At 45.6% G+C, this 25,216-nt stretch overlaps 2 protein-coding genes across 4 annotated transcripts in view; one reads left to right on the forward strand and one right to left on the reverse strand.

Moving 5' to 3' along the window:
* The window catches only part of CFAP61 (cilia and flagella associated protein 61), a 399,007-nt gene extending 375,171 nt beyond the window's left edge, over positions 1-23,836 (reverse strand). For 2 of the 3 annotated variants that reach the window (XM_068232439.1, XM_068232441.1), the window contains exons 1-4: positions 23,466-23,836; positions 10,483-10,642; positions 5,309-5,462; positions 2,892-2,968 (exon numbers count right to left, since the gene is read on the reverse strand). In XM_068232439.1, the coding sequence (XP_068088540.1) occupies positions 2,892-2,968; positions 5,309-5,462; positions 10,483-10,625 (374 nt within the window). In that variant the 5' untranslated portion in view covers positions 10,626-10,642; positions 23,466-23,836. The remainder of the gene's footprint in view (positions 1-2,891; positions 2,969-5,308; positions 5,463-10,482; positions 10,643-23,465) is intronic. The other variant, XM_068232438.1, reaches the window with a different exon arrangement.
* CRNKL1 (crooked neck pre-mRNA splicing factor 1) overlaps positions 23,663-25,216 on the forward strand; it is a 37,079-nt gene continuing 35,525 nt past the window's right edge. Inside the window, exon 1 of the mRNA XM_068232442.1 lies at positions 23,663-23,988. Within this exon, the coding sequence (XP_068088543.1) occupies positions 23,941-23,988 (48 nt within the window). The 5' untranslated portion in view covers positions 23,663-23,940. The remainder of the gene's footprint in view (positions 23,989-25,216) is intronic.

A 25,216-nucleotide genomic window follows, 5' to 3' on the forward strand; every position in this document is an offset into this window, starting at 1 on the left:
TTTACAACATACTGTGAAAGTGACTTAGGAAAAACATCGGCTTTCTATGAGATATGAAACTAGACTTGATCTGAACAGTGGCGTAGCTAAGGAGCTATGGGCCCCGATGCAAGTTTTTCTTTGTGCACCCTGAGCTCTCTATACATAACAATTGATACGGTGCACAAAAACCTGCCAAGGATAGCCACAGAATTAGAGGCGTAAGCAGAGAATGGGGAAAAGTTTGTTAATACCGTAATTACTACTATTCAAAGCATGTCTATAGAAGAGATAATGATCAGCACAGAGCCAATAAAGAGCTAATACTGCCGTTGAGGGAGGGCTACTCGGGGCCCCTTCTGGCCCAAGGGCCCCAATGCGGGCGCAAGCTCTGCATCATCTATTTCTACGCCACTGGATCAGAAAAAAAACAGATCTCAGATAATGCAAACAGGCATTCATTCAGTTTCTCGCCTATTTGTGAATTGCTGTACAGATTTTTGTTAATCACAATTGTCACTTTAACTTACTGTATTATAGTATATACCATTTATGTATTGTATATATCAATGTCTGTACACTGATGTCTGTATTTTTTATGTACCCATGTTTTTATTTTTTTATGCTGTACAGCGCCACGGAAGATGAAAGAGCTAAATAAATCAATAATAATAATGTGCAGTGAGGTGTTATTATCAAAATATTAGTCAGTGAGTGACTTTTAGCACCTTTGTGTTGTCATAGACCAGTGCTGTCCAACTGGCGGCCCGCGGGCCGCATCCGGCCCGCCAGGCCACCTGCTGCGGCCCGCTCGTCTCCCTGGGATGCAGGCATGGCTTGCGCTATGGGCGCCATGCCTGCTCCCTCTTATTGTGTCCCCGCTGGCCTCTCCGGTGTCCCCGCTGGCCTCTCCTATGTCCCCCTGCTGCCGCTGCCTCTCCTATGTCCCCCCGCTGCCGCTGCCTCACAGATCAGACCTCACAGATCGCGGCGACTGATGTAAACAGAGGGCGCATGGTACCCGCACGGAGTACGTCACATGCGGAAGTGAATCATTAGTCACTACCGCATGTGACGTTCTGCCGCGCGGGTGTCATGCGCGCGCTCTGCTTGCTTCAGTCGCCGCGATCTGTGAGGTCTGATCTGTGAGGCAGCGGCAGCGGGGGGACATAGGAGAGGCAGCGGCAGCAGGGGGACATAGGAGAGGCAGCGGCATCGTCAGCGGGGACACCGGAGAGGCCAGCGGGGACACCGGAGAGGCCAGCGGGGACACCGGAGAGGCCAGCGGGGACACCGGAGAGGCCAGCGGGGACACCGGAGAGGCCAGCGGGGACACAGGAGAGGCCAGCCCCAGAGGTAACGGGCTCGCTACTGGTGGGGGCACCTGTCACTAGCTGGGGGGGGCTCCTGTCACTATCTAACTGGGGGGGCACCTGTCACTATCTAACTGGGGGGGCTCCTGTCACTATCTAACTGGGGGGGCTCCTGTCACTATCTAACTGGGGGGCTCCTGTCACTATCTAACTGGGGGGGCTCCTGTCACTATCTAACTGGGGGGGCTCCTGTCACTAACTGGGGGGGCTCCTGTCACTATCTAACTGGGGGGCTCCTGTCACTATCTAACTGGGGGGGCTCCTGTCACTATCTAACTGGGGGGGCTCCTGTCACTAACTGGGGGGGGCTCCTGTCACTATCTAACTGGGGGGGCACCTGTCACTATCTAACTGGGGGGGCACCTGTCACTATCTAACTGGGGGGGCACCTGTCACTAACTGGGGGGTCACCTGTCACTATCTAACTGGGGGGGCACCTGTCACTAACTAACTGGGGGGGCTCCTGTCACTAACTGGGGGGGCACCTGTCACTATCTAACTGGGGGGGCACCTGTCACTATCTAGCTGGGGGGCACCTGTCACTATCTAAGTGGGGGGCACCTGTCACTATCTAAGTGGGGGGCACCTGTCACCTGTCATTCTGCTTATTTATGTGAAATGCTGTCTATTTATGTGCCTCATGACTGCTGAATTTGTCTTGTTGGGGGCCTCATGATTTGTTGGGGGCATCACGATTGCTAAATTTGTCTTGTTGGGGGCCTCAAGATTGCTGAATGTGTCTTGTTGGGGGCCTCATGATTTTTTGGGGGCCTCATGATTGCTAAATTTGTCTTGTTGGGGGCATCATGATTGCTGAATTTGTCTTGTTGGGGGCCTCATGATTTGTTGGGGGCCTCATGATTGCTGAATTTGTCTTGTTGGGGGTCACATGATTGCGAACTGTGAGACTATGGAAAAGCTGAATCGTCATCATGAGACAATAGCATTAAACCTACTTTTTTAGCTTTTTAAAACGGAAAATAAAACTGGGAGGTTCTAAAAAAAACCCCACATTTTTCAGGAGTAGGATGGATGAAATTGTTTATCTTCACAGTTTATTTTCAACTTGGATTTTCCATAATGTTCATGTATGAGTTAAAACGTTTGTATGTAGTTTAAATTGCTGTTGCCACTTTGCGATAAGTGACTTTTGGGTTGCAGTTTGGACACTCGGCCTCCAAAAGGTTCACCACCACTATCCTAATCTAATGTCCCACATTGCTAAGTTCATGTAAATTTGTCTCCACCCGTGGCCACACCCGCATTCTGGTCCATGGCCACACCCATGGAACCCTCACACAACTTCACCATTATTTTAAATTGCATTTTGTGAAAAGTGCTGCCAATCTAATTATCCTTTAATTGCATTTTTTCCGGGGGGGGGGGGGGGGGGGGGGGGCAGCGGCTCTAGCAAGAACCTTCGGCCCTCCACCATGGGGTCTGAAAAAAAAATGGCCCTCCATGCCCATGAAGTTGGACAGCACTGTCATAGACGACTTGTGATAGCTTTCTGTAGTTTACAGCAATTATCTCACTTACCTGAGAATCTCTTGGATGCTTACTAAGGAAAATTCTTCTTTGGTAACAAACAGATGCAAAAACAATGTATTCAGGGCCTAGAAAACCATGAGAATGTTACAGTTAGGATCAAGTATATTGTTATGCTTTTCCTTGAAAATTGTAGTGATCAATGTCCTGGATGTGCCTGACAGATCTTTTTTTATCTAAGCTGTCCTGAATTGTTGGCTAATAGGAGATCCCTTTAACTCAGCTTTACACATTGCTAGGATTACTGGCTGAAATATTAAATGAACTTACTTCACTTTTACTTACTTACTTACTCACGTACTTATTTTTTTTTTTTTGGGGGGGGGGGGGGGGAGGAGCATACAAAACACAACAACTTCACAATGATATTAATAGAAGCTGCTTGATTAGAGTGCCAGAGCTGCCAGTCACTCAGCTAGTGCAGGTAACAGTGTTACCTGCTCTGTGCTGCTAGAGGAGCTGAATTTAAAGACAGTCTGAAGTGAAGATAAATACTTCTTTTTACCTGCTACTTATCTTAAGCAATATGAGCAGAGGTGACATGCCGCATTCCCGCAGAAGAAGGTCTTTATACCCTACAAATCCCCCGGGGTAAGGAACTTAAATTGTTAAACATCTGAAGGGCTGCAGGGGAAACCTCTTTTGTTCCGTTCACTCTGCTCAGCTGCCTGGGGGGTAGAAAAGCTTGTTCCGCCTGAGAGGCTATCACAGCCTACCAAATGGAGTAGCAGGAGAGAGAGGCTGTCCCTATTGGCTCTCTGTTCCTGTCAGTCATGGGGATATCTACATAGAAGGCATTCAAAGCTGGCTTTTGACAGATAAGAGCTGCCGGTAAATATGGAAAATGTTTCTGGGCTTTAACGCATGCTCTGATCTTCATGAATTGACATTTGCTGACATGTGTTGGAGTTGTTTACCACACAACTCGGTAATTTACCTCACTGCCCGGTAACTTCAGCATGCCATGTGGTAACAGCCTTGATGAATTGACTTTTTATGAAATGCTCCATAAACTCAGCTGTTTTCAGCATTACCGAATGCGGTAATGTTTGATGAATTGACACCTAAGACCAGAGGACACCATGAAAGGAAAGGAGGGTGTGGCAACTGAGGATGGGAGCCCCATAACGTTAAGTTGAGGGGAGGGCCTGATGGTTTGTAGTTAAGCCCCAGCAGACGTGACTTTTTTCAATCCTGGACAGAGTAGAAGATTAGAATCTGTGTCAAAATTACCGTATCTTATTGTCGTCTATGTCCAAGTTGGGGAAATTTTCCTTCCATTCCCTTGCCTGTAATATTCTATGTAATGAACTTCTTTCTCTCCTCTCTGTAACACATTCTTCAAATATTCATATGTAGACTTTAGCAGGGGCTGGTGACAGTGACTGTGGCTTACTAATGGATACTCAATAAAGACATATGGAGAATACACTCTATATCAGGCAAAAAGCAAGTTCTGCTTGTAGGAGAGCGTTGGCATCAACAAAACAGGATATTAGAGAGAATCTCTCCAAAATGTACACAGACTACAAATTGAGGTTCCATCTCCATTCTGACAAAAATAAAAACTGTATGGAGTTCTGCTTTCAAGTGAGTCTACAATTAAAGTCAGCCTTAATTAAAGCTTAGCTTCCTCAGCAGCATGTCTGACATACAAATCCACAGAGGTGTCTTCATGCATCTCTGCCTATCTTGCTCAATGATTTGGAAGTGAATACCAGAGTTTTCTAGCAAGATAAATGATGACTTATAATCTATAGTTTGCCTCACTCTTTACTGCTTCTCAAGTCTTACTATTGTCTTACAGCCCCCTAACCAGTCCAGTTGTCACGTACAGGAAGCCAGATCTTTGGGATGACCTCAGAATGGACAGGCTTAACCTATTTGGGACACTAATAACATTTTGTAGGGTATGCAAGAAAACCTTAGGCTAGGTTCACATTAACATAGAAACAGACCATTTTCCGGAATGGAGGCAAGTGGATAAACGGACATGTCAATGGATTTTTTGTTATTTATAGAGTCTATTCAGATATGCCCATTTACAACATATCGATTGTCTCCACTGTGGTAGCGGAACGCAAAGTCCTGTCTTCCACGATTTTTTTGGACAATGCATATTTTGACAAACAGAAAGAAGGTCTATAGAATTACACTACATCTGTTCTCGGTAGTGCCGTCAGTAAAAATCGGACATGATAAAAATATCTAACGTCCAACCCCAGACCCCACCAAAATCTGTTCTGCTTTGTATGTTGTCAAAACACATGCTACAATGGACAACAATGGACACAAAAACCAACAGCGAAAGTGGGTCCATTAAAAACAGAATGCTACCTAGCTGCCACCAGCAAGTGCTCACTTCTTTTCCTCCTTGTTTATACTACGCACTACTTGCTTATACTCACTGTACAACTGTTGCTCTCTGCATAGTGTTTATGCATCCATTCTTCCCACTCTGACTGGTCCACCACACCACAGCTGGGATAGTCCAAAAAAGTAGCATGAGCTATGATGTTGTTCTCCTTGGTACTGATGGTCACAGCCAAATTGGATTTCTCTCTGAAATTGAAGAATATACGTTCACTTCCAGTTCCAGTAAGTATTTTTTTTCAAAATAACAGCAAGAACGATGCCAAATGCTGTCACTGCATTTAAAAAACATTTCCATTAGATCCCCTTTAAACAACGTTTTCGTCGACAGGCTAAAATGTTGCATTTACCGCCCATGTAAACCAGCCCTAAAAGGTTAGTCTTCATTATATAACATGAAAAATCAAACATTCAAAAAATTGTTTCTTTATATATCTGGCTTTCGTAATGTATTGAGTTATGCTGCCATCACCATAACCAGCGACATCAAATGACAAAGCCCAATGCCAGACCACTGCTTTCACTTAGTTTGGACAGCATGCTAATGGATAAGAACCTTTTGTGAGGGGTTCTCTATTGGGGAGAACTTCCTTCACTTCCTGTTCCTGAGACGGCCATGAACTGCATTTGCTTTAAAGAGAACCCGAGGTGGGTTTGAAGAATATTATCTGTATACAGAAGCTGGATCTGCCTATACAGCCCAGCCTCTGTTGCTATCCCAAACCCCCCTAAGGTCCCCCTGCACTCTGCAATCACTCATAAATCACAGCTACGCTGCTGACAAACAGCTTGTCAGAGCTGGCTGTGTTTATCTCTATAGTGTCAGTCTACTGCTCTCCCCGCCTCCTGCAGAACTCCAGACCCCGCCTGCATCCCTTCCCTCCCTGCTGATTGGAGGGAAGGGACGGAGGCAGGGACTAGAGCTATGCAGGAGGCAGGGGAGCAGCTGAGACTGACACTACAGATGTAAACACAGCCTCACAGCAGGGCTGTGATTTATGAGGGATTGCAGAGTGCAGGGGGACCTTAGTGGGGTTTGGGATAGCAACAGAGGCTGGGCTGTAAAGGCAGATCCAGCCTCTGTATGCAGATAACATTCTTTAAACACACCTCGGGTTCTCTTTAATATGCATTTTGGTGTCTCTGGGTCAGGAAATGAGAGACAGCAATAACAACATTTATTATAATTTTATATTTCTACCCATATGTGAAGAAACATAAACATACCTCCTAACTTTTTTGAGGAAAGAAAGAGGGACACTTCAAGACACACCCCTGCCACACCTCTAATCACACCCCTTGCCATGCATATCACCAAGAATTCAGACTCAAAAGATGTAGTTTTATCATTCAAACCTCATTATTCATTTCTATCATTAGTTTTTCTTCATTTTAAAAAGAGCCCGAGGTGGGCTCAAAAAATAAAAATGTAGGCTACCTGATCCGCGGGGCTGAGAGGATCAGGTAGCCGCAAAAAAATGTCGTTCCCATGGGCCGCATTGGCCCACTTTCAATTTAGTGACTAATAGGTCACGACGCTGCCACGAGAGACTCTCACTCTAACAGTGTGTGCAGGGAGGTGGGGGAGCGGCAGGGGGCACGGCCAGGGAGAGAGAGCTGCCCAACGGCAGCTCTGGAAATCCTGTAGGAATGCCCCTGGCGGGTGTTTTAAACAGGGAATTCTTTCCTCAATGTTTACCTCCAAGATAGCGACAAATATTCTTGGGGGGCTATAGTGTGGTGGTGGGGAGTGGGGGGGGGGGGCAGAGAGTGGAGGTATGGGGACACAAAGGCATGTCAGGAGGCAGAGTACATGCCTCTGTGTCCCATCTGCCCACCTCGGGTTCTCTTTAAGATTTGAGAATAAGAAATAATTGATGGGAATAAAGTTTAGAGTCAGTTAAACACAATTTCAGTAGAAAAATGCATATATTAACACAGATCTATACATCAGTCTTCAAAGAAGGACAAATTGGTAAGAAAGAGGAATAGAGGAACAGGGTTCCCAAAGAGGGACTGTCCCTCCAAAAGAGGGACAGTTGGGAGCTATGAAATCAAGGTTTTATTTGTCCATCATTCTTGGAAAGCTATAGTCACTTCCTGCCAAGGAAATTCACTCGGAAGGGGACACAGACAGCAATAAAACCCCACAAAAATGTTAGACCCCCTTATACACTGTCCAACTTTGAAATTATTTTTTTTCCCCCTTAAGTTGAACCTTAAAGCCTGGTTCACACTTGCGTTAGATCAGGCCCAGATTTACCTCACAGGAGCCTATAGGTACAGATGTCGTGTCACCCTAGACCTCGCCCTCTATGAACCTACAAACCCCCACCGAACTGCACCGCAAGTGTTCCAGTTGTCACTCCTCCTCCCTTACTTCCACTGCCCATCATAGGTAGCTACAAGTATTGGGTAGCCAGAAGTACCCTCAATATTAAGTAGCTAGAGGCAATGCAGTTTCTAGGCTAAAATGCACCCAGGGCGAGTGTGTAAAAATTGCGCCCCCCCCCCCAGCAAGGTATGGGTGCCTGCAGTATAGGTTAGCCAGGTCTAGTTGCACTTAGTATAGGTCCCCCCAGTATAGGTAGCCAAGAATAGGTACCCCAGTATAGGTAGCCAGGCATAGGTGAGCCAGTATAGTTGCCCCCGCTATAGGTTAGCCAGGTAGGTGCCTTCAGTATAGGTAGCCAGTATAGTTGCCCCCAGTATAGGTTAGATAGGCAGGCGCCCCGGTATAAGTTAGATAGGTAGGTGCCCCAGTACAGGTTAGCTAGGTGAGTGCCTCTAATATAGGTAGCCAGAATAGTTGCCCCCAGCATAGGTTAGATAGGTAGGTGCCCCCAGTATAGGTTATTTAGGTAAGTGCCTGCAATATAGGTAGCCAGTATAGTTGCCACCTGTATAGGCTAGCTAGGTAGGTGTCCCCAATACAGGTTAGATAAGTGCTCCCAGCGTAGGTTAGATCGGTAACTGCCCCTCAGTGTAGGTTAGATTAGGTAGCTGCCCCCAGTGTAGGTTAGATAGGTAGCTGCCCCCCAGTATAGGTTAGATTAGGTGGGTGCCCCTCAGTATAGGTTAGATAGGTAGCTGCCCCCCAGCGTAGGTTAGATTAGGTAGCTGCCCCCAGTATAGGTTAGATAGGTAGCTGCCCCCCAGTGTAGGTTAGATAGGTAGCTGCCCCCCAGTGTAGGTTAGATTAGGTAGGTGCCCCCCAGTACAGGTTAGATAGGTAGCTGCCCCCCAGCGTAGGTTAGATTAGGTAGCTGCCCCCCAGTATAGATTAGATAGGTAGCTGCCCCCCAGTGTAGGTTAGATTAAGTAGGTGCCCCCCAGTATGGGTTAGATAGGTAGGTGCCCCCCAGCGTAGGTTAGATTAGGTAGCTGCCCCCCAGTATAGGTTAGATTAGGTAGCTGCCCCCAAGTGTAGGTTAGATTAGGTAGGTGCCCCCCAGTATAGGTTAGATAGGTAGGTGCCCCCCAGCGTAGGTTAGATTAGGTAGCTGCCCCCCAGTATAGGTTAGATTAGGTAGCTGCCCCCCAGCGTAGGTTAGATTAGGTAGCTGCCCCTCAGTATAGGTTAGATTAGGTATCTGCCCCTCAGTATAGGTTAGATTAGGTAGCTGCCCCCCAGCGCAGGTTATTTTAAGTAGGTGCCCCCCAGTGTAGGTTAGATAAGGTATGTGCCCCCTAGTGTAGGTTAGATTAGGTAGGTGCCCCCCAGTGTAGGTTAGATTAGGTAGGTGCCCCCCAGTATAGGTTAGATAGGTAGGTGCCCCCCAGCGTAGGTTAGATTAGGTAGCTGCCCCCCTGTATAGGTTAGATTAGGTAGCTGCCCCCCAGCGTAGGTTAGATTAGGTGGCTCCCCCCAGGATAGGTTAGATAGGTAGCTGCCCCCCAGCGTAGGTTAGATTAGGTAGGTGCCCCCCAGCGTAGGTTAGATTAGGTAGGTGCCCCCCAGGGTAGATTAGATAGGTAGCTGTCCCCCATAATGGAGGGGGGAGCCGGAGCCGCGGGGAGGGCAGCCCGACCTCTCCCTCCCTCTCCTGGGCCGCCCTCCATGCTCCCCCCTCAGATGCAGAGCGAGCGCAGCAGGAAGCGCTGTATACAACTCACCTGCTTGGCTCCAAGCGCTGCTCTCTCGCCGCCGGTCTCTTCCTCTCTGCCTATACGATACACACGCTGGTTCCTGTTTAGCCGGAACCAGCGTGTGTATCATCGTATAGGCAGAGAGGAAGAGACCAGCGGCGAGAGAGCAGCGCTTGGAACGCAGGGAGGTATGTTGTATACAGCGCTCCCTCCCTGGCTGCTGCTGCGCTCTGCATCTGAGGGGGGGAGCATGGAGGGCGGCCCAGGAGAGGGAAGGAGAGGTCGGGCTGCCCTCCCCGCGGCTCCGGCTCCCCCCTCCATTTCAGCGCCCACCTTCCAAAAGCGCCCCGGGCGGCGGCACTGGCCGCACGGCCCTAAAATCGGGCCTGGCTAGAGGAATCTCAGTATTAAGTAGCTAGAAGTGTCCTCAAGTATTAGGTCGCTAGAGGAACCCCAGTATTAAGTAGCTAGAGGTGCCCCTGACTGAATGGAGATCTCGTAAGTGGAATGCAGAGAGCTGGTGAGTAACCTCTCATTTACACTCTCATCAGGACTCTGCATAGTGAAGGAGGGAGGGAGGGGAGGGGAGTGAGCCGCCTATTCATCATCAGGCGCCTGTAGGCACGTGCCTACATTGCCTTATGGTAAATCTGGGCCTGCATTGGAGTGGCAAACGGGTCAGTGAAAACAGATCTGTTAGCCTGTCGATCAGATCCGTATTCACTCTGTTTCCGTTCCACTGCTTACGTTCCACTTCCCTACATCCCACCCAGACCCCCACCCTCAAAGTGTATTTTTCTATTTAGAATAGTCCGTGTCTTCACTAGTGTGAAGAAACGTTCCGTTTTCTCATTGCCCCCAATGCAGCGCTTCAGCTTCCGTTCCCGTTCTGCTGGGCTCAGCGGTCCGGAAACATTGGTGCTGCAGAAACTTGCATTCTGTTCAGCGGATCGTGAGGAAGGGATTCATTTGAATGGATGGATGTGAATGGATCCACAGCTTAACATTGGATCCATTCACATCCATTAGGATCTGTTCCGTTCCGATCAAGGAACGGAAGTTTTTTTAACGCCAGTGTGAACCCGGCCTTAGATAAAACAATCCCGGAGAATGCACTTACAGCAGATATATCACATTCACATTTCCAAATATGCTTTGTGTGGATGTTGTTTTAAGCTCAGCGATACCATGAACATCAAGAGACTCTGTTCTTCTCACAGTCACCTCTTCAGCTGTGCCACTTACTGAGGTCAGGATAGTCATGATTGAATAGGATAGCACTGAAAAGCAAAAGGGACACATTTCTTACTGTATAGATAGGAAAACACACCTCAAAGGTTCCCCACATCTTATAAACCAAAACAACAGTTTAAGGGGAACTGAAGAGAGAGGTATATGGAGGCTGCCATGTTTATTTCCTTTTAAGCAATACCAGTTGCCTGGCCGCCCTGCTGATCCTCTGCCTCTAATACTATTAGCCATAGCCCATGAACAAGCATGCAGCAGATCAGGTGTTTCAGACTTTAAGTCAGATCTGACAAGATTAGCTGCATGCTTGTTTTTGGTGTTATTCAGATACTACTGCAGAGAAATAGACCAGCAGGGCTGCCAGGTAACTGGTATTGATTAAAAGGAAATAAATATGGCAGCCTCTGTATACCTCTTACTTCAGTTCCCCTTTAAGGTTCTGTTCACATCTAAAAACGAAATCGCTGACGGTAGCGATTTTTGATTTTTTTGTGAGTTTTTTTCCCCCTCCCAGCACGCCACTGCGCGCTACGATTTTGTGCAAAGCACTTTTGTAAGCGCTTTTGCAGAGTGATTCTGTTTTTTCACTTCCTGACGTTAGTCAGGAAGTGAACTCTTTGACCCGGAAAAGAACTAATGCATTTATTCTTTTAAAAACGCAATCGCCGCATAAAGCGATTTTGTGAGTGTTTAGCGCTCTTCTTACAGCAGTTAAATAGACAACTAAACAAGACAAGTAAAAGTCATCTTTTTTTTGCCCCAGTTCAAGGGGGGAATAAAGTACCTTATAGGAGAACTGAAGTGAAAGGGATATGGAGGCTGCCATATTTATATCCTTTTAAGCAATACTAGTTGCCTGGCTGTCCTGCTGATCCTCTGCCACTAAGGGCTGGTGCACACCTAAAAGAGCTAGCGTAATCGCAAACGCTAGACGGTTTTTAAGTGTTTTTTCAAATCGATTTGACGTATGTGCCTAGCGATTTTCTAGATATGCCTAGCGAGCATTTTGGTGTATTTTTTTTTTTTTTACAGTTTGACCTAAAAGTTAACAATTGTACCAGAAAAAACATACATATATCCAGGCACATCGCCTCTAGTTAGGACATTGAATAAATTATTAGGGAAAGGGAGGTGCTGAAGGGGGTGTGGCTAGAAACAGAAAAAATCAATTAACCCTTCGCACACTCACATGCAAATGTTCAAACAAATGCATTCACAGATTTACTCATCCAGGCACAACTGTTATCCCTACAGCTAAATTAACCTCCTTGGCGGTATGAAAAATACCGCCAGGAGGGAGCGCAGCAGGTTTTTTTTAAAAAAAATTTTTTTTAATCATGTAGCGAGCCGAGGGCTCGCTACATGATAGCCGCTGCTGAGCGGCACCCCCCCGCCCGCTTCGATCGCCTTCGGCGATCTCCGATCAGGAAATCCCGTTCATAGAACGGGATTTCCTGGAGGGCTTCCCCCGTCGCCATGGCGACGGGGCGGGATGACGTCACCGACGTCACTGACGTCGGGACGTCATTGGGAGTCCCGGGCCACCCCTCGGCGCTGCCTGGCACTGATTGGCCAGGCAGCGCTGGGGTCTGGAGGGGGGGGGGGGGCCCGCGCCGCAGCAGATAGCGGCGATCGCAAAGGGGCCGGCGGCGGTCAGAGTGCTGGCGCAGCTAGCAAAGTGCTAGCTGCGTCCAGCAAAAAAAAAATTATTAAAATCGGCCCAGCAGGGCCTGAGCGGCACCCTCCGGCGGCTTACCCCGTGTCACACACGGGGTTACCGCCAAGGAGGTTAAAAGCCAGGGTTTTAGTTCACAGAAGAATGCATTCTTATGCTTAGTCACCTATACTGCGCAGAAGTACCCAGGTAAACATAGGTGTCCTAACTCTGGCCCTGTAACATGCATAGTGCAGACATGCAAACACATTCATTGCATCAAACCTATCAATGGATTAGGAGCACACATCCTAACTTCCTCTCCTGGGAAAGACAGTGCATCTTACCAATCGCACAAGGTAGCTAACATTATGTGTCCATGTGCACAATGCGCATACACCAGCATAAGCTGTCTGCATGCTGACAAACATACAGGGGAAGGGGGAGTGCACCGAATTGGACCCTAGCCACAGGGGTCAATGATAAGAATAAACATACATATATCCAGGCACATCGCCTCTAGTTAGGACATTAAATAAATTATTAGGGAAAGGGAGGTGCTGAAGGGGGTGTGGCTAGAAACAGAAAAAATCAATTAACCCTTCGCACACTCACATGCAAATGTTCAAACAAATGCATTCACAGATTTACTCATCCAGGCACAACTGTTATCCCTACAGCTAAATTAAAAGCCAGGGTTTTAGTTCACAGAAGAATGCATTCTTATGCTTAGTCACCTATACTGCGCAGAAGTACCCAGGTAAACATAGGTGTCCTAACTCTGGCCCTGTAACATGCATAGTGCAGACATGCAAACACATTCATTGCATCAAACCTATCAATGGATTAGGAGCACACATCCTAACTTCCTCTCCTGGGAAAGACAGTGCATCTTACCAATCGCACAAGGGAGCTAACATTATGTGTCCATGTGCACCATGCGCATACACCAGCATAAGCTGTCTGCATGCTGACAAACATACAGGAGAAGGGGGAGTGCACCGAATTGGACCCTAGCCACAGGGGTCAATGATAAGAATAAACATACATATATCCAGGCACATCGCCTCTAGTTAGGACATTAAATAAATTATTAGGGAAAGGGAGGTGCTGAAGGGGGTGTGGCTAGAAACAGAAAAAATCAATTAACCCTTCGCACACTCACATGCAAATGTTCAAACAAATGCATTCACAGATTTACTCATCCAGGCACAACTGTTATCCCTACAGCTAAATTAAAAGCCAGGGTTTTAGTTCACAGAAGAATGCATTCTTATGCTTAGTCACCTATACTGCGCAGAAGTACCCAGGTAAACATAGGTGTCCTAACTCTGGCCCTGTAACATGCATAGTGCAGACATGCAAACACATTCATTGCATCAAACCTATCAATGGATTAGGAGCACACATCCTAACTTCCTCTCCTGGGAAAGACAGTGCATCTTACCAATCGCACAAGGTAGCTAACATTATGTGTCCATGTGCACCATGCGCATACACCAGCATAAGCTGTCTGCATGCTGACAAACATACAGGGGAAGGGGGAGTGCACCGAATTGGACCCTAGCCACAGGGGTCAATGATAAGAATAAACATACATATATCCAGGCACATCGCCTCTAGTTAGGACATTAAATAAATTATTAGGGAAAGGGAGGTGCTGAAGGGGGTTTGGCTAGAAACAGAAAAAAACAATTAACCCTTCGCACACTCACATGCAAATGTTCAAACAAATGCATTCACAGATTTACTCATCCAGGCACAACTGTTATCCCTACAGCTAAATTAAAAGCCAGGGTTTTAGTTCACAGAAGAATGCATTCTTATGCTTAGTCACCTATACTGCGCAGAAGTACCCAGGTAAACATAGGTGTCCTAACTCTGGCCCTGTAACATGCATAGTGCAGACATGCAAACACATTCATTGCATCAAACCTATCAATGGATTAGGAGCACACATCCTAACTTCCTCTCCTGGGAAAGACAGTGCATCTTACCAATCGCACAAGGGAGCTAACATTATGTAGCCATGTGCACCATGCGCATACACCAGCATAAGCTGTCTGCATGCTGACAAACATACAGGGGAAGGGGGAGTGCACCGAATTGGACACTAGCCACAGGGGTCAATGATGAGAATAAACATACATATATCCAGGCACATCGCCTCTAGTTAGGACATTAAATAAATTATTAGGGAAAGGGAGGTGCTGAAGGGGGTGTGGCTAGAAACAGAAAAAATCAATTAACCCTTCGCACACTCACATGCAAATGTTCAAACAAATGCATTCACAGATTTACTCATCCAGGCACAACTGTTATCCCTACAGCTAAATTAAAAGCCAGGGTTTTAGTTCACAGAAGAATGCATTCTTATGCTTAGTCACCTATACTGCGCAGAAGTACCCAGGTAAACATAGGTGTCCTAACTCTGGCCCTGTAACATGCATAGTGCAGACATGCAAACACATTCATTTCATCAAACCTATCAATGGATTAGGAGCACACATCCTAACTTCCTCTCCTGGGAAAGACAGTGCATCTTACCAATCGCACAAGGGAGCTAACATTATGTGTCCATGTGCACCATGCGCATACACCAGCATAAGCTGTCTGCATGCTGACAAACATACAGGGGAAGGGGGAGTGCACCGAATTGGACCCTAGCCACAGGGGTCAATGATAAGAATAAACATACATATATCCAGGCACATCGCCTCTAGTTAGGACATTAAATAAATTATTAGGGAAAGGGAGGTGCTGAAGGGGGTGTGGCTAGAAACAGAAAAAATCAATTAACCCTTCGCACACTCACATGCAAATGTTCAAACAAATGCATTCACAGATTTACTCATCCAGGCACAATTGTTATCCCTACAGCTAAATTAAAAGCCAGGGTTTTAGTTCACAGAAGAATGCATTCGTATGCTTAGTCACCTATACTGCGCAGAAGTACCCAGGTAAACATAGGTGTCCTAACTCTGGCCCTGTAACATGCATAGTGCAGACATGCAAACACATTCATTGCATCAAACCTATCAATGGATTAGGAGCACACATCCTAACTTCCTCTCCTGGGAAAGACAGTGCATCTTACCAATCGCACAAGGGAGCTAATATTATGTGTCCATGTGCACCATGCGCATACACCAGCATAAGCTGTCTGCATGCTGACAAACATACAGGGGAAGGGGGAGTGCACCGAATTGGACCCTAGCCACAGGGGTCAATGATAAGAATAAACATACATATATCCAGGCACATCGCCTCTAGTTAGGACATTAAATAAATTATTAGGGAAAGGGAGGTGCTGAAGGGGGTGTGGCAAGAAACAGAAAAAATCAATTAACCCTTCGCACACTCACATGCAAATGTTCAAACAAATGCATTCACAGATTTACTCATCCAGGCACAACTGTTATCCCTACAGCTAAATTAAAAGCCAGGGTTTTAGTTCACAGAAGAATGCATTCTTATGCTTAGTCACCTATACTGCGCAGAAGTACCCAGGTAAACATAGGTGTCCTAACTCTGGCCCTGTAACATGCATAGTGCAGACATGCAAACACATTCATTGCATCAAACCTATCAATGGATTAGGAGCACACATCCTAACTTCCTCTCCTGGGAAAGACAGTGCATCTTACCAATCGCACAGGGGAGCTAACATTATGTGTCCATGTGCACCATGCACATACACCAGCATAAGCTGTCTGCATGCTGACAAACATACAGGGGAAGGGGGAGTGCACCGAATTGGACCCTAGCCACAGGGGTCAATGATAAGAATAAACATACATATATCCAGGCACATCGCCTCTAGTTAGGACATTAAATAAATTATTAGGGAAAGGGAGGTGCCGAAGGGGGTGTGGCAAGAAACAGAAAAAATCAATTAACCCTTCGCACACTCACATGCAAATGTTCAAACAAATGCATTCACAGATTTACTCATCCAGGCACAACTGTTATCCCTACAGCTAAATTAAAAGCCAGGGTTTTAGTTCACAGAAGAATGCATTCTTATGCTTAGTCACCTATACTGTGCAGAAGTACCCAGGTAAACATAGGTGTCCTAACTCTGGCCCTGTAACATGCATAGTGCAGACATGCAAACACATTCATTGCATCAAACCTATCAATGGATTAGGAGCACACATCCTAACTTCCTCTCCTGGGAAAGACAGTGCATCTTACCAATCGCACAAGGGAGCTAACATTATGTGTCCATGTGCACCATGCACATACACCAGCATAAGCTGTCTGCATGCTGACAAACATACAGGGGAAGGGGGAGTGCACCGAATTGGACCCTAGCCACAGGGGTCAATGATAAGAATAAACATACATATATCCAGGCACATCGCCTCTAGTTAGGACATTCAATAAATTATTAGGGAAAGGGAGGTGCTGAAGGGGGTGTGGCTAGAAACAGAAAAAATCAATTAACCCTTCGCACACTCACATGCAAATGTTCAAACAAATGCATTCACAGATTTACTCATCCAGGCACAACTGTTATCCCTACAGCTAAATTAAAAGCCAGGGTTTTAGTTCACAGAAGAATGCATTCTTATGCTTAGTCACCTATACTGCGCAGAAGTACCCAGGTAAACATAGGTGTCCTAACTCTGGCCCTGTAACATGCATAGTGCAGACATGCAAACACATTCATTGCATCAAACCTATCAATGGATTAGGAGCACACATCCTAACTTCCTCTCCTGGGAAAGACAGTGCATCTTACCAATCGCACAAGGGAGCTAACATTATGTGTCCATGTGCACCATGCGCATACACCAGCATAAGCTGTCTGCATGCTGACAAACATACAGGAGAAGGGGGAGTGCACCGAATTGGACCCTAGCCACAGGGGTCAATGATAAGAATAAACATATATATATCCAGGCACATCGCCTCTAGTTAGGACATTAAAGTGACTCTGTAACAAAAATTACAACGTTTTTTCTACCATCCTACAAGTCCCTAAACCTATTCTAATCTGTTCTGGCTCACTGCAGCACTTTGTACTATCACGGTCTCTGTAATAAATCAATGTATCTTTCCCTTGTCAGACTTGTCGGCCTGTGTCTGGAAGGCTGCCAACTCTTCCGTGCTGGTCTGTTCCTCTCTGCACACTCCAGTGTGTGTTTTTTTTACATAAGTCAGCAGCTTCTCTGCTATCTTATCAGTGATAGAAGAGAGCTGGATAAAAATCCTCCTCTGTTAGGCTGTGAAAGTAGCTGGCTGACACATACTGAGGAATTACAAACACAGGCACATGCAGAGCTGTCTGCAGGAAGCCTGTAATGTTCAGTGCATGAGAGAAGAAGGGGACAGAAGGTAAACACACAAATGATCTTTTGAGATTCAAAAGGAAAGCTGTATACAGCCTGCTTGTGTATGGATGTATTTTCTATGTGTGGACATATTGTACATCAATCTACTTCCTGTTTTGGTGGCCATTTTGTTTGTTTATAAACAAACTTTTTAAAACTGTTTTTGACTACTTTTAATGCGGCGGGGAGCGGCGAAATTGTGACAGAGGGTAATAGGAGATGTCCCCTAACACACTGGTATGTTTACTTTTGTGCGATTTTAACAATACAGATTCTCTTTAAATAAATTATTAGGGAAAGGGAGGTGCTGAAGGGGGTGTGGCAAGAAACAGAAAAAATCAATTAACCCTTCGCACACTCACATGCAAATGTTCAAACAAATGCATTCACAGATTTACTCATCCAGGCACAACTGTTATCCCTACAGCTAAATTAAAAGCCAGGGTTTTAGTTCACAGAAGAATGCATTCTTATGCTTAGTCACCTATACTGCGCAGAAGTACCCAGGTAAACATAGGTGTCCTAACTCTGGCCCTGTAACATGCATAGTGCAGACATGCAAACACATTCATTGCATCAAACCTATCAATGGATTAGGAGCACACATCCTAACTTCCTCTCCTGGGAAAGACAGTGCATCTTACCAATCGCACAAGGGAGCTAACATTATGTGTCCATGTGCACCATGCGCATACACCAGCATAAGCTGTCTGCATGCTGACAAACATACAGGGGAAGGGGGAGTGCACCGAATTGGACCCTAGCCACAGGGGTCAATGATAAGAATAAACATACATATATCCAGGCACATCGCCTCTAGTTAGGACATTAAATAAATTATTAGGGAAAGGGAGGTGCTGAAGGGGGTGTGGCTAGAAACAGAAAAAAACAATTAACCCTTCGCACACTCACATGCAAATGTTCAAACAAATGCATTCACAGATTTACTCATCCAGGCACAACTGTTATCCCTACAGCTAAATTAAAAGCCAGGGTTTTAGTTCACAGAAGAATGCATTCTTATGCTTAGTCACCTATACTGCGCAGAAGTACCCAGGTAAACATAGGTGTCCTAACTCTGGCCCTGTAACATGCATAGTGCAGACATGCAAACACATTCATTGCATCAAACCTATCAATGGATTAGGAGCACACATCCTAACTTCCTCTCCTGGGAAAGACAGTGCATCTTACCAATCGCACAAGGGAGCTAACATTATGTGTCCATGTGCACCATGCGCATACACCAGCATAAGCTGTCTGCATGCTGACAAACATACAGGGGAAGGGGGAGTGCACCGAATTGGACCCTAGCCACAGGGGTCAATGATAAGAATAAACATACATACATCCAGGCACATCGCCTCTAGTTAGGACATTAAATAAATTATTAGGGAAAGGGAGGTGCTGAAGGGGGTGTGGCTAGAAACAGAAAAAATCAATTAACCCTTCGCACACTCACATGCAAATGTTCAAACAAATGCATTCACAGATTTACTCATCCAGGCACCACTGTTATCCCTACAGCTAAATTAAAAGCCAGGGTTTTAGTTCACAGAAGAATGCATTCTTATGCTTAGTCACCTATACTGCGCAGAAGTACCCAGGTAAACATAGGTGTCCTAACTCTGGCCCTGTAACATGCATAGTGCAGACATGCAAACACATTCATTGCATCAAACCTATCAATGGATTAGGAGCACACATCCTAACTTCCTCTCCTGGGAAAGACAGTGCATCTTACCAATCGCACAAGGGAGCTAACATTATGTTTCCATGTGCACCATGCGCATACACCAGCATAAGCTGTCTGCATGCTGACAAACATACAGGGGAAGGGGGAGTGCACCGAATTGGACCCTAGCCACAGGGGTCAATGATAAGTTAGGATGTGTGCTCCTAATCCATTGATAGGTTTGATGCAATGAATGTGTTTGCATGTCTGCACTATGCATGTTACAGGGCCAGAGTTAGGACACCTATGTTTACCTGGGTACTTCTGCGCAGTATAGGTGACTAAGCATAAGAATGCATTCTTCTGTGAACTAAAACCCTGGCTTTTAATTTAGCTGTAGGGATAACAGTTGTGCCTGGATGAGTAAATCTGTATATGCATTTGTTTGAACATTTGCATGTGAGTGTGCGAAGGGTTAATTGTACCAGAAAAGCGCTTGGAAAATCGTTATGTTCAGCGCTTTTTAGAGCAATTTTCCTCTACTTAACATTGAGGCTGAAACATGTTGTGTATTGCTGAGATTTGATAAACCAAAGTTTATAAGCCATTGGAGTGCCTCCTTCTTTACTCATCAAATTCAGATAATGGGCTGATCTTGATCAGAGAGGTGAGTTTTAAAGAGGAGCTGTTAGGTATAAGGTCTCAGAGAAAATAAACACATATATCAGTAGCTAAAGATTGGCTGTACTTACATTACATATGCATTTCACTGTCCACGTTTGGATTTCACAGAATTTTTATATAGTATATGCAGAGAATGATGCTCCTGACAGCCCATGGCAGGTTCCATGTTTGTGAAGCCAAATGTGTCGTCATGTCCTGCCTGCTTCTGATCACAGAGGAGCTCTTACAGAATAACACAGTGTGCAGTGAATATTAATGAGCCATGTGGCTAGGAACAATAGCGGACTCCTGCAGAGTACTCTTCCCGGAGATTTATCTGTGCTGTGGCTGGACTGAGTTAGAAGCTGCTGAAACTTGATCCCGTCTTCTCCTTAGCAGCCGAGGGGAGGGCCCCAGAATGCTTTGCAGTATGGAATGCGGCTTGCGTCCTCCTTAGGAGCTTAGCTTTGCTGATAAGCACACATTAAATGTAAGAGAGATTTTTATCTTTAGTAATGTCTTTTTGGCTTCTGTCTAAACTGTTTAACACAGGAGAATAGAGGTTTAAATTAGCTTCTGCAGCCTGACAGTTACTCTTTAAAGGGGCACTATGGCGAAAAATTTTAAAATTTTAAATGTGTGCAAACATAAACAAATAGGAAGTACTTTTTTTCCAGAGTAAAATGAGCCATAAATTACTTTTCTCCTATGTTGCTGTCACTTCCAGTAAGTAGTAGAAATCTGACAGAAGCGACAGGTTTTGGACTACTCCATCTCTTCATAGGGGATTCTCAGGGATTTATTTATTTACAAAAGCACTTAGTGAATGGCAGTTGCTCTGTCCAGCTGCCAAAAAACTGTGTAGCGAGTAGGGAAGCTGGTCAGCATCATTGTTTAAATCCTTTTTAGGGAATATCTTTATAAAGAATAAAAGCCTTGGTGAGAATCCTCTATGAAGAGATGGACTAGTCCAAAACCTGTAGCTACTGTCAGATTTCTACTACCTACTGTAAGTGACAGCAACACAGGAGAAAAGTAATTTATGGCTCATTTTACTCTGGAAAAAACGTACTTCTTATTTGTATGTGTTTGCACATATTTAAAATTTTAACAGTTATCGCCATTGTGCCCCTTTAACTGAATAACTCTCTCTCTCTCTCTCTCTCTCTCTCTCTCTCTCTGTATATATATATACAGCTCTCTCTGTATATATATATATACAGTACAGACCAAAAGTTTGGACACACCTTCTCATTCAAAGAGTTTTCTTTATTTTCATGACTATGAACATTGTAGATTCATACTGAAGGCATCCAAACTATGAATTAACACATGTGGAAGTATAGTACATAACCAAAAAGTGTGAAACAACTGAAAATATGTCATATTCTAGGTTCTTCAAAGTAGTCATCTTTTGCTTTGATTACTGCTTTGCACACCCTTGGCATTCTCTTGATGAGCTTCAAGAGGTAGTCACCTGAAATGGTTTTCACTTCACAGGTGTGCCCTGTCAGGTTTAATACGTGGAATTCCTTGCCTTATAAATAGGGTTGGGACCATCAGTTGCGTTGTGGAGAAGTCAGGTGGATACACAGTTGATAGTCCTACTGAATAGACTGTTAGAATTTGTATTATAGCAAGATAAAAGCAGCTAAGTAAAGAAAAACGAGTGGCCATCATTACTTTAAGAAATGAAAGTCAGTCAGTCCGAAAAATTGGGAAAACTTTGAAAGTGCCCCCAAGTGCAGTCTCAAAAACCATCAAACGCTACAAAGAAACCGGCTCACATGCGACCGCCCCGGGAAAGGAAGACCAAGAGTCACCTCTGCTGCGGAGGATAAATTCATCCGAGTCACCAGCCTCAGAAATCGCAGGTTAACAGCAGCTCAGATTAGAGACCAGTTCAATGCCACACAAGCAGAAGAGACTTGTTTGGGCTAAAGAACTCAAGGAATGGACATTAGACCAGTGGAAATACAGTGGTGTGAAAAACTATTTGCCCCCTTACTGATTTCTTATTCTTTTGCATGTTTGTCACACTTAAATGTTTCTGCTCATCAAAAACCGTTAACTATTAGTCAAAGATAACATAATTGAACACAAAATGCAGTTTTAAATGATGGTTTGTATTAAAGTTCCACTTTAAAGTGAACCTAAAGGCAACAAAAAAAATGAGATTAACTCACCTGGGGCTTCCCTCAGCCCCCTGCAGACGATCGGTGCCCTCGCAGCTCCGGTCCGATACTTCTGGACCCGCCGGCGACGACTTCCGGTTTCGCCGTCACCGGCCGACAGGCATGGGAACGCGAGTGATTGTATATCGCCCCCTATGCTTGCGCCTCCTAGTCGCAATAGCAGCATAGGGGGCGATATACAGGCTGGGAACGCGAACAATCACTCGCGTCCCTATGCCTGTCTGCCGGTGACGGTGAAACCGGAAGTCGTCGTCGGCAGGTCCAGAAGCATCGGACCGGAGCTGCGAGGGCATCAATCGTCTGCAGGGGGCTGAGGGAAGCCCCAGGTGAGTTAATCTCATTTTTTTTTTGACTTTAGGTTATCTTTAAGTTTTTTTATTGATAATTTGCACAGTGATAATTTACAGATCATTACAGTAGCTGTGGATGAAGGTTGAATATTGTTACAAAATATTTAGCAGAAATGACAAGTATGAAACTTCACCTGTTAGGGATTAGATTGTGAGCCCCTCTCTGCTGTGATGAAATCATCCTATTTTCACCTTAAGAACATTGCAAAAATCAAGCACCTCATCCCCCCAGAAGATCTACCAACCTTAGTTCATGCCTTGATTACCTCCCGACTGGACTACTGCAATGCTCTCTACACTGGCCTTCCAAAAAAAGGACTTGTAACGCCTACAGCTGATACAGAATACTGCTGCCAGACTGCTAACCAACCAACCCCATCACTGCCACATAACGCCAGTCCTACACTCCCTTCACTGGCTACCTATAGAATGGAGGGTCCTATTCAAGATCGGCCTACTGACATTTAAATCACTGAATAATCTGGGCCCTGGATACATGAAAGAAATGTTGCAGCTGCGTAACAATCCCCGCATTCTCAGATCCACAGGTTCTAATAATCTAGTCGTACCCAGAGTCCACTTGGAAACTTTTGGTCCCAGAGCCTTCTGTCATGCTGCCCCTATGTTTTGGAACGCCTTACCTCAACAGATCAAGACAGCTCCATCCCTGGACGTGTTTAAATCCGGCCTGAAAACCCACCTGTTCAGTTTGGCATTTGCAGAAATATAACTTTTGTTGTGTGAATACATCATCCTACTACCAATTACTGAATCTGAGAGAGCCTAAGCGCTTTGAGTCCTATGGGAGAAAAGCGCTATAGAAATGTTATTGTATTGTATAGTAACAAGACTATATACTGTATACTCCGTAAAGCACTGCGGAAGATGTCAGCACTATAAAAATATTAAATAATAATAACATCTTGGAAGAATCCAAAATTCACCTCATTCGAAGAAACAGAACCATCATTATTATTACCTCGCTGTGCTTCTGTCTTTCCTCCTCTTGATAAGCAAATGCAGAAAGAACAGATTTCCCAACACAGCCCTTATGGAAAGGACGCTGTAGTAGCTATGGCAACAGTCAACGTCATCCACCTGAGCTGCGCTGTATTTCAGTCTACAGAAACATGGCCGCCTGCACTCTGAGAAAGTGACACAGGCGCTACAGCAAGCAGAATGCAGAGCTACAACTCCGCTGAGGACATTCACATGTCATGTATGACTTGGGTGAACAGCGAAGCTGGAGGTTTTTTGCTATCAAATCATTAAAATGCACAAGTTGCATGCCAAGGTCTTCACAATCATGGCCGCCGTGTGCAGGAACAGTGTGTGTTCAGCCTCCAGTGCTGAGACATTCTGACGTCAGTCGTACGGAAGGACGTACGGTGCGGACGTTCCGGTGTGTTGTGTACTCTGAGTCTAGGCTAGAGTGGACGTGAACCGGGGGAAACATGGCGTCCACAGCGGCAGGGAAGCAGCGGATACCGAAAGTGGCAAAGGTGGGTAGAGGAGAGGTGACACGTAATCTGGCTTCATGGGTGTCCCCAGAGCAGTCACTGCCCCCCACTCCCAGTGTTACTGTAGACTGTGCAGTAATATTGTCTCATAGTTTTAGCACTAATTAGTGAGATCTGACTTTCTTAGTCATTAAGAAATATGTATGTTGTAAAATATTACTTATTTCCTAACTCCACGTGGGTGGCATATGTTTTTTTTTTTTACGAGCTTGGATTCTCTACCAGTCAAAGGCCTGGGAGCTTCAGGGTACTTTACAGTCCCTTAGCTGTTTCTAATGCTGGGTACACACGATGCAATTTCCTGTACGAGCAATGGGTGATCTGACTGGAAGTTGCATCGTGTTTACATGTGAAAACTGCTCCTGATCGATAACAGGATTGATTTTTCCCGTGCTAACTTCGGAAAATTGATCCCATTATCAAACTTGAGCAGATCGGACATGACGGAAATAATCCTTTAATTCCTGCTGATCCAGACAGCATATAGCATTGTGTGTGCCCAGCATAACACCACACTTTTTATGCAGAAATGTCTGATGTTCCTGGGATCTGATGGAGGCGCCCCTCAGAAGTGTAGCTATGGCTGGGCAAGGGGGGGGGGTACATGGAGTACATTTGAAATTGGCGCCGGTAGACTTGGGCGCAGGATACAGCGGTATAAGGCTGATCCTGCTTCTGCACAAGTCCGGGCCGATTTAATTACTATTCCCCCTCCAGGCCGCCATGGATAGTGGGGGAATGAAATAATTCGGCTTCCAGCGATTGCTGGAGGCCGAATTATTATGTTTTTAAGCAACTTCAGCAACGTCTTCTGCCGGCTCCGACGTTACTCACTGAGCGCTGCAATAGGAATGATCCCTATTGTAGTCTATGGAGGTGCCGGCTGCGCCCAAATCTAGCAGCGCTGAAAAGCACTGCTCCGGGGCACATGTTCCCGGACGCAGCACTGTAAGGAGGTGCAGAGTTTTGCCACCGCACCCCCAGGTGAGTGAGAAGCAGCTTGCTGGCTTCCCGAAGTGCCCCTGCTTTTCGCCCACCCTCTGCAGAGAAGTGCAGAAGTGTTAACAGCAGCAGAACAAGGGGGGCACATCTGGATAACTATAGGGGGTAGATCTGGCTATCTAAATGAGGGGAAGGGGGGCACATTTGGCTATTTAAACAGCATTTGTACATTTGGCTCCACCCATGACCACATTCTGATGTGTGGCCA

This window comes from Hyperolius riggenbachi, chromosome 4 (assembly GCF_040937935.1).
Source record: "Hyperolius riggenbachi isolate aHypRig1 chromosome 4, aHypRig1.pri, whole genome shotgun sequence".
NCBI classification, from domain to species: Eukaryota; Metazoa; Chordata; class Amphibia; order Anura; family Hyperoliidae; genus Hyperolius; species Hyperolius riggenbachi.